At 48.6% G+C, this 9,994-nt stretch overlaps 1 protein-coding gene across 1 annotated transcript; it reads right to left on the reverse strand.

Moving 5' to 3' along the window:
- Positions 1 to 278: 278 nt before the first annotated feature.
- DBI (diazepam binding inhibitor, acyl-CoA binding protein) lies at positions 279 to 5,587 on the reverse strand. Its single transcript, XM_079709848.1, has 4 exons — positions 5,470 to 5,587; positions 4,300 to 4,417; positions 2,177 to 2,239; positions 279 to 567 (listed from the first exon to the last, which is right to left on the reverse strand). The coding sequence occupies exons 1-4, from the start codon at positions 5,476 to 5,478 to the stop codon at positions 494 to 496; spliced, it is 264 nt and encodes an 87-aa protein (XP_079565974.1). The 5' UTR covers positions 5,479 to 5,587; the 3' UTR covers positions 279 to 493.
- Positions 5,588 to 9,994: the final 4,407 nt, after the last annotated feature.

A 9,994-nucleotide genomic window follows, 5' to 3' on the forward strand; every position in this document is an offset into this window, starting at 1 on the left:
GGCAGTAGCTGCAAACTGACATCTCAGCCTGCCTGATCAGTGTGGCTGGAGTTGAGGGAAGGAGGTGGGAAAGGCCACTTCTATAATCCTTTTCCTCCACACGAGAGGTGAGCACATGCCAGGTCTGAACACGTGGGAGCGCCTGCTCACCCTCCAGCAGAGCGTACAGGAGGGTGAGAAGGGTAAGCTCAAACACTTCCAGATGAAATTGTTAGAAAAAGGGAGGAAGAGAGATCGCAACAGAGTACATTATTTCAAGAACCCAGGTTATCAAAGACTTAAAGTAACAAACGTACTTTTAATTGACCTATTGATAAAAACTACACAGCAGGATCAGTAACCATTTCAGCCCCTACCCTGTTAGTGTCATATCCTGGGCTATTTTGAGCAACTGGGTTAACTAGTTATTTATTAACTTCATCCACAGTATTAGAAAAACAAGGTATTAGATCAGTTTAGGTGAAATGTGTGGCTGGCAGCCAAACCCAGTCCCTTATATTCCATATTTTTTCTTCAGTTCTTCTACTTTGCCGACATAAGCTTTCATGGCGTCTTCCCTGGAAGTCCCTGTAAGGCATCAACAAGATGATTTGTTACAGAGGCAGCATGGTAGAGAGGTAACAGACTTTTTTTTTTTTTTTTTTTTTTTTTGCGGTACGCGGGCCTCTCACTGTTGTGGCTTCTCCCGTTGCGGAGCACAGGCTCCAGACGCGCAGGCTCAGCGGCCATGGCTCACGGGCCCAGCCGCTCCGCGGCATGTGGGATCTTCCCGGACTGGGGCACGAACCCGTGTCCCCTGCGTCGGCAGGCGGACTCTCAACCACTGCACCACCAGGGAAGCCCAGGTAGCAGACTTCAGAGCCCTGGTTTAATGCTCTGAGGCTCAATTTCTCACCTGTGAAGGGGGTGGTGGTTCTACTACCTACACCTCACAGACCTGGCCAGGATTTGACTTGAAGTCCTCGAGGAGCCTGGTCCACAGGCAATGCTCCATAAAGCACTGAGCCCATAATGTGTGTGCAGCTGTCCAGGGCCTGTCACTGGCCTGCTGGCCATGTGAGTCCCCCTGCTGTCATGTTAAGCCTAACATGGGGAGCTGCAGTGAACTATTGGTCCTGCTGACTTTCACAATTGGCTTTGACCTATCACCTATTTCTCTGTCGGGCTCTTATCTCTCTGAGTTGTTAAGCTTCCAGGGAAAAAATAAAGCCAGGAACCCTCTTCTCCCCAGATAGAAGCTATGAGAAAAGTTTTGAGAACTCTGAGCACAGCAGCTGGCTCTCGGAGGGGAATATAGAGGACACTGGAGATATCTCTCAGAGACAGTGATGCCCAGAGTCCTGGATTCTACGGTGAAGGAGAGATACTCCCTGGGAATCAGAGTGTGTTCTGGAGCAACGGCAAGCACATGGGGCCTGAGAATGGTATGGAAATGCCCAATGAGAATGGACAGTCAGACGGGCATTCCTCTTCCAGTTACTTGCAAATCCTAGGAGTGTATTTTTTGTATTCTGGCCCCTTTTGAATTCAAGTGTTTCTCATTTGCAGGAAGACAGAGGGCTTATTCAGAAACAAGCTAGCTAGGGCACAAAAGCTGGCAGGCACTTTAGTGCCAACTTTTGGGTCTTACTGCTGCAGGTGGCACGTGATTAAGTCAGAGCTGGGATACTTCCTGGCTGCTGTTGCTTAGCGTATAATAGCTCCATTCACCGAGGCTACGATGTGCCAGCAGCTTGCCATGCATTAGTTCATTCCTTTTTTTAGGTGCCTTTCTGGCTGGAAGGGAACCGGGGAGGGCTGCTTGGGCTAGAGGGTCACTGCCTGGCCTTGTTGGGGAGAGGGAGGTTTGGACAGGAAACCACCCCTTATTCTGAATACATATAAAGGCCAAGCCAACTCTTATCACCTCCCAGTCTGTTAGTGGCCTGGTCCCCAGCCCCTTCTCTCTCCAGATGATACCATGACTCAGAGATGGTGTTTTTGGAAAAGGCATAATAAATGGTATTAGAAGAATAAGTAGGCGGCCCAGTTTTTTTTCCATTCTGGCCCTGGTCAAACTGGTTCCCCAGCATGTACCTCATCCACTGTGTTCTCTCTCCTCACCCCTTATACTCCTTAATGAAGAGTATTTCATTACTGGGCTTCCTAAATGAGGGAAACATATTAGAACAATTACCTTTCAGCTCATTCCAGGCATCCCACTTGGCCTTGCCTTTGAGGTCCAACATTCCAGGCCGTTCTTAAACAAGAGAGGGAAAAGACATGAGACCTGCTGCAAGTTCTAATAAGGAACGTTATCAATTTTCTTGCCATGAAAGCTATATTTTATTACACTATTCCTTCTAGGCTCTGCTATGGAGTTAAATGGGTCTAGTAGGGCGGGTTCTGCCTTCAGAAACCCACGTGTACAGAAATCCAAATTTAAAATCTAGAGAAAGTAGGAGGAAAACTGTTCTCATTACTAGAGTCCTTGTCTTATAAGTAACTCCAAAATTTCTTTTAAAAACCGTACTTTAATTTTTTTTTTTTTTTTTTAAAACAAGTACTACAATCCATTCATCTGGTTTAAAATTCAAACACCACAAGGGGAATACTATAAAGTTTCCTCCCACTCTCCCCACCCAAGTTCTCTCCCACATCATTATCAGTTTTCTGGGTGTCCTTTTCTGTGAACTGTCTGTTCATATCCTTGCCCCATTTTGCTACCAAATTGTTAGTCTATTTCTTGCTGTTTTGTGGGAATTCTGTTCGTGAGGGCAAGCTTCCTTTAAGTTATACCATGGTTTTACACGTATAGACCTGTTATCAGTTGCACTTGGAAAACACACTTACTACTTCCCTGCGGACCTCGTTCACTGCCACACTGAGAAGAAAGCCAAGGGGAGCAATCGCAGCGCCCACAGCCTGGACCACTGCGTCTGAGAAACATCAAGTCTCCCCCCAAGTGCTTGCCAGGAAGCATCCCCAGGGATACCTGAGCGAAACTGCAGTTGCAGGATCATCAACAGAATCCTAGAACTGCACATCCTAACAGCCCTTTCGTGATGATGGGAAAGGTTCTACATTTGCATTGTCCAACTCAGGGGCCACCTGCCACTTATGGCAGCTGAGCACCTGGAATGTGGCTTGTGTGACTGGGGACTGAACTGTTGATTTTATTTAATTTTAAGTATTTGCCATTTAAATTTAGATAGCTGCATGTGGCTAGTGGCTACTGTATTGGACAGTGCAGCCCTAGAGTGAGCTGATCAGGAAGTGATAGATTCCCAAGCCAGTCTACCTATACTTATGTGAAAGCAGGGCAGAGGCCAGTCTCTGTGAAAATCGTGTTTGTCAGAAAAGCTCCTCAGCCATTCTGGTCACCCCCATTTCATCTCTCCTGCCTCCCTAGGAAGATGCGGAGTTTATAAACCCAGGGTAAAACTCACCTTCACCGCAAGACCTTTCTGGACTGAGCCCACCCTGTAATCTTTGATTTGGCACTGCCCAGGATCCTTAGCAGCCAGCCCACCAGCTCCACCTTCTACCACAACTGCAGTGGAATACGCTTGCCCTCCTGAACAGGGGCGGGGTGACCTCCTTCTACGCTACTATGGCCACCACCTCTGAATCCTTTCATAGACTGCATCGTGCTGTTGTCATATACTCCTGAGTTTCAGGAACTTATGGGCAGAATGAAAAGTGTCCAAGGCAGAAAAGACAGGATTACAGAACATGGTGGTCCAAACCAAGGCCTCAGAATCTGTACCAAGATTTTTTGACAGGGGCCAAATGGTCATGTGGAACTGCTATCATCAAAAACGCTTCTGACGGGCCGCAGGAAGCCAGCTGCTTCTCTGTTCCTGCCATCAGGCTTGGCCTGGCTGCCAAGTGCTCCGACTTTGATCCTGCCCATCTGGGGTGGAAGCAGTATGGTTCAACAGAACTCCTACTGATCTGAGAGCTTGGAGCAAATTTCTTCCAAGCTGGGATCTTTGCTTCCTCCCAAATAGATGGAAAATGCTGGAGTGAATAAAGTTCTTCCCAAACTAGGATTTGAATACTGCTATATGAGCCACCAAGAAACCAAGAACAGTGCAGGGTCTGTGAACCCCATCCAGGAACATGATCTCTGGGGAACCTCTCCCAGCTTAAAACTCAGGAACCCCATGAACTGCGTTAAGAGTAGGGCAGTAGGGCTGCGGGTGGTTTTGAGAGTGAGGTCCCCACCCAGGGATTAAGAGTTCCAGCACCAACCAAGGCTGCTGAGCCTGCTTTGATGAGTCCGGGCCCTCACTCATTTGATGAACCTCAGCATACCTGTATTTATGTCACCCACAGTTACTTGTTTGTAGCGGCTGTAGATGAACAGCATCTCATCGTCTGCTGGCTTGGTCTTGAGGTGCTTAACTTCCTCAGCAGCTTTCTCAAACTCAGCCTAAAGTCGAGGGAGAGAAGAGGCCTGAATAGAGCACAGCAGTGGGGATGGAGGGGTTGGAAAGGCAGCACTCCTCTTGCAGTGCAGGTGAGGAAAAGCAGTCTTTCCTCAACTCAACAGCGCAGCTAGAAAGATTCAGCAAAACCAGGAGGGTAAGCACATCGGTTCACTCATCTGATGAACAACTATGCATTGGGCTCTCTCACTATGCTAGGTATCAGGTGCTGGAAACAGAGGTGAAGGAGACAGGCTAAGACTGCCTGCAGTGGGCATACACTTCACAGAAAAGGCAGCGTGGCCAACTCCCTGGCCAGCACGGGGTCCCAGGACAGCCCTGACTTGCGGATAGGGCTGGCACTGCGTGACTGAAACAGCTGAGAAAGGAACAGGGCATGAGCGCAGCCGTGTCAGCGGCCAGAGCCCGCTGGCCCCCTCCCCCTGAGGGAGGGCATCCAGCGCCGACCTCCGACCCAGTGCCTGACTGGAGGGAGGGTAGAGGAACCAAAGGTCGCCCCACACTGCTAGGTCCCAGAAAAGCGTCTACAGTCGAAGGAGAGAAGGACCTCTAGGTCACCCCTCCTCACGCCGGGAGCCTCCCCTTGCCTCACGCCAGACACTCGGCCCCTACTTTCCCTGACCTGCAAGCTCTCAACCACGGCCTCCTTGCTTCTGCACTCTGTATGGCGCCCCTACTCCTGCCGTGTACTTCCGGATGGGGCACACGGTCCCCTTACTCTTTCGATCCATGTAACCCACTACATCCTATCTGTCTTCCTAGGACTCTCGCCTCCGACCCCAATTCCTGCTTCACTGCGAAGTCCTCCCCATGGGCAGCTTGCCAGCAGTTGCGGGCTAAGCAGCGGTGCTGGGAGTCCAAACACGGAAAGTTCCGCTTACAGGGCTCTCCGTCCAAAGAGTGCGCTGGGCATGGGTCCAGGAAGAACAGCAGAGCCGGAAGGTAAAGACCTTGCAGGGTCGTGTCTGCGGGATGATCCCCGCGCCAGCCTCCCGCCCCGTGGCACCTTCGCGACTAGGCTGGGCACTCGTTATACCTGAGACATGCTGGCGGCGTTGCAACGATTCCAGGAAGCCCGCGAAGACGGCGAGGAGCAGAAAGCAGTCGCACGAGAGTCAACTGCCAGCGCCTCTAGAGGCGCAGCCGCAGGCCTCCCCAACAGCGCTCAGGCGAGCAAGAGGCAGCCAATCAGGAGCCAGCGGTACGCTGGGGGCGTGCCCAGCCTCGGCGCACGGCCTGCCTCTCCGCGACGCAGGAGGCTTTGCTCGCGCATGCGCACCAGGGAGGAGCTGCATGGGACGCCGGGAGCAGGTGGGGACTGCGGAAGTAGGGAGCTTTGTGTTGTGAGTGCCGTTAGGCCGGGGTGAGAATTCGGTCGCGGGCCACTGAAGGGAGTGACCTGCGAGGCAGAGGAGAGGGGTTGGAAGCTGAAGGGCGGAGGTTTTAAAATTTGTTTCATTAAATCTTGTGTCCGGCCGGAAGTTGCACCGTTGGACAAGTAACCTCTCGGGCTTGGGGAGGGCGAGGGTCCTCACCCCTCTCAGGGGACCAGAAGAGGCCCTCTGGGGATGGTCCCTGGACAATCTCGCGAGGGTCCCTGGACAATCTCGCGAGGGTGGGAAGCTGGACTGTGTTCCCGAAGGGCGAAGCCGAGACCTCTTCCTTTGAATTTTTGGCACGTTCTGTGGCTTGCTGGTGGCCGTAGTTTGCAGTCCTGTTTTGTGTGTGTGCAGTAATCCATCTGGTGCGTTAGAGTCAGGGACAGTGTCTTATTTGTCTGGACTTAACAAGCTCGGCCCGGACTAGGTGCTCAGCAGACATCTGTTATCATGAATGCGTACTGAATGGTCGGGTATCTTGCGCCGTTCTAGACCTTGGGAATACAGCAGTGAATAAAACAGATAAATCCCTGCATTCCTGGAACTTACATTGGGGATAATAGTGAATAACGTCAGTTAAATAGAGAGTTTGCTAGGGGGATAGGGAGTTGGAAGTTTGCAGTTTTACATGGTTGGGGGGGGGCGGGTGGAGGGTTAAGGGAAGGTAACATTTGAGAAAGCCCCTCAAGGAGAGGAGGGAGCATTCCAGGCTGAAAGTTAGTGTAAATGTGTGAGCAGGGAGTGAGGGAAAGATAGGACATGAGGCTGGAGAGTTAAGGAGGCGGCAGGCTGGCTACATGATGCAGAACTTTGACTTTTATTCTGAGTGAAATGGGAAGTTAGAGGCTTCTGAGCAGAGGATGAGGAGACTGAGGGGGGCAGCTTTGCAAGTTTGTTACAGAGGCCGATGTTCTCCATGGGAGAACGGAGCAGCACAGGTGGATGGGAGAGTTTGAGGGTGATGCCTAAGAGACCCAAAGGGGGAATTTTGTGGCAGCAGTTACAAAGGAGCTGGGTGCAAGGAGGGAACTGATGGAAAATAATTCTCTGGAGATGTTTTAAAAAAGAGAGACCATTCCTCTCCAATTCCTAATTTGTAACGAGATGAGTGGAGTACAAATCCACGCCCCCAGCCCCCTTCCCCACCGCGCCGTTAATTTATAGCTGAGGTGTTTAGACTAAAGAAAGTCCAGGTAGAAGCTTTCAGATGTAAGTTCCTAACTTAATAGAGGTCGGGCTTTGTGAAAAGGGAAGAAGTGGAGATGCAATAGCAGGGAACACATCTCGTCTTCAGTCTATGAATAATTTTGTTTGCGAAAGCAAAGCCAAACAAACTAACAAAACTTTTGGAATTAACTTTGGGGAAATTACATTTGAATTGTAAGAGATGTGAGTGTCTTCCAAAATGACAGTTCAGAACTGTCTTCACTCCTAGGCTCAGATGAAGCTTGGATTCACTTTTGTTCCATCATCTTGATGGAAATTCAGATTATTCCCTGTGTGGGTCAGATTTGCAGTCAAATATATCTTCCAGTCAGTAGGTTTTAACACGAGGTTATTGTGTTTGGCACATCTGAAAAGGTTAGGTACCTCTGTTAATGTAATTTTGTTTATATTCCTCCAAGGTTGGCTGGTGTGACTGAGTTTTGAATGGAGTTACGCATTGCAGAGAGCACGGCTAGTGTTTAAATTAACTTGGCAGTCTCCAGTTTAAGTGGGGTTGATTTGTTGGTTCCTTTTTTTGGAAGATACTCCACTTTCCTGAAAAAACCAACGTTGCACATGGTGGTTTTGTGCCCAGGTTAGTCTACAAAAGTTGCTTAAAGCAACTAAAGAATGGAACTAGTAGCGATTGTGGATCCCAGGGAGCCGGGTGCTATGTGATCTTGACAAGGAGGAGAAGAGTGTTTTTCCTTGTTAGAGGGCCCACCCTAGGCCAAGTTTCGAAATAGCTGAAGGCATGCTTTTTGGCTTACTGCTTCCTTCCCTCACTTCTCAGTGACCTATTTTTTGTAACCTCCACCTGTGGAAATGCTGCCTTATGCCCTGCATTACCGCCTCTAGTCTAGGGAATTGAAATGCCATTCAGCTTTTAGCATAGAGGGTAACAAGTCAGCAGCTGGGATTTAATTTTTAAAAGTAAATTTTAGAGTGTATTTGGGGTTGGTAAATTGTATGATTTTTTTTTATTCTACGTTTTGACAGTACTGGAAAGGAAATTGCTCTTCATAGCCTGTGAAAAGACAAGTTCGTTGGCTCTGTTTATATCCTTGTAGCAACAATCACAGTTTGTAATTATTTAATTATTTTTGGTAATTATTTTATTTACATTTATTTTTAGTTTAGTTTACTCTTCTACTGTCTGAGCCCCCTTCCCTACATAAGCCAGGGAGGACAGGGGTCACTGTGTATAAATCAATGCTCCGTCTCCAAGTGCCTGGCACTTGTTAGGCACTTAAATTTTGGGTGAATGAACAGAGTGTTTTTTTCTGTATGAAACATATTCCTTCTGATTAGCCATGAACTTAGAAACTAAGTTTATTAGGACTGAATGTGAAACTGTGGGTTAAAGTAGATGAACTCTTGTGCAAGGACCGTGTAGTCTCTTTGTTACACCCCCGGCCTTGGAAACCGAACACCTGATACTTTAAGGGAAGATGGGAACCTGATGAGCCAGCTCGTTAGCCTGACTGACCGTCCTAGTTAGTGGAGAGGCCGTTATCATTATTGCAGCTTGCCCTCACACCCTTGGGTTGCCAGTTTTGACTACTCACAGGCTTCACTTGCTGGGTCTCAGTGGAAAGCCAGTCGGGCAAGTTATATTAACAGGTGAAAGCAGTTCTTGCCCAGTAGGTGTGAAGAATAGTTTAATATTTCTTGGTATAAATGAAACCTCTAATTTCTAAGAATAACCTAACCATTAAAACGTGAAAATCAATAAAAAGCTTTACAGTAAAGCTTCACTAGAAGACAAGGGTTAGAGTATTCACAAATGATGGATTATATTCATTTGGTATTTGTTTTCCAGTTTCTTGGAATGGGACTCCTGAGGCATGGCTCCACCAAAGCTGGGAGGAGAACAGTGTGTTTTAAAGGGAAGGAGGTGTTACTGAACCCAGCTGGGGTCTGCTCACCCGATGGGCGGCAAAGCCAGTCTACTAACACAGGCTTGTGGTGAAGGAATGCACAGCGTTTACTGTACAGCAGGGCACCAAGCAAGGGAGTGGGAGAAGCCTCCTAGCCACTCCAACTTGGTCTTTGAGTTGGGGCTTTTTTTAAAAGGGGAAGAACAAAGAGGCTGGGATTAATCATTGTTTCGTCACATTTCTTAATTGTAGTTTCTAGTTTTGGGAGTCAAGATGTCTCTGGTTTACCATTCTCTGGCCAGGTGGTCCATGGCTTGGGGATCTGTTAGCTCATCTTGCCCTGGAGAACCAACCTGAGTTTGTACGTTAATGATGACGTCTATAATAGCAGTTTTAGGACATTAAAGATGTTATCGACAACAGCAATTGTAGTCATCTGACTCTGGTTGATTAGTGCTCAGTTAGCACAGGATTGGGGTCTGAGGGGACAAGAAAGGGAATAAAATTTTGGGTAAAGAGATTAATCATAAACTTGGTAAGGGAACTTGGTTTTAGGGGGACTTGGGTTCAGAGGCACTTGCGAAATGCTCTGGGACAGGAGTGGAGAGAGCTGGGCAGAGTTGGGCGCCTTTGTTTTGTGAAGGGTGGGGAGGTGACAGCTGAGGGGATGGTGTAAGAATGTACCATAGCTTTTCTTTCCTTTCTTTCTTCTTTTTTTTTTCCTCCTTTCCCCCTCTTATGTCTCTCTTCCTTTTCTGATGATATAACTGGTGAGGGGAGGCCTGGCAGCTGGAGGTCTCAACCAGCCTTCCCCTTTGCCATGCTTTTCTTCCTTTGGGTGTTCGTATTCAGAGAAGTTGCAGCAAGTTGGGTGAGAGGAGAATGGGTGTGTGTGTGAGAGACGTAAGCGTGTGTGATTCTCACCTTTCCCCTGATTTTGCCCAGCCAGCATGGCTCGGGGTCGGGGTTGGTTTGGGCTTAGTTGAGACACGGAGACCAGGGCTTGGATGGCGGTCAGGGTTCCTGGTGGAAAGTGTCCTACACTGGCCGGGAGGAAGGAAGGAAGGAAGGAAGGGAGGGAAGACTTTCTTTAGAG

This window comes from Hyperoodon ampullatus (assembly GCF_949752795.1).
Source record: "Hyperoodon ampullatus genome assembly, chromosome: 8".
Taxonomy (NCBI): domain Eukaryota; kingdom Metazoa; phylum Chordata; class Mammalia; order Artiodactyla; family Ziphiidae; genus Hyperoodon; species Hyperoodon ampullatus.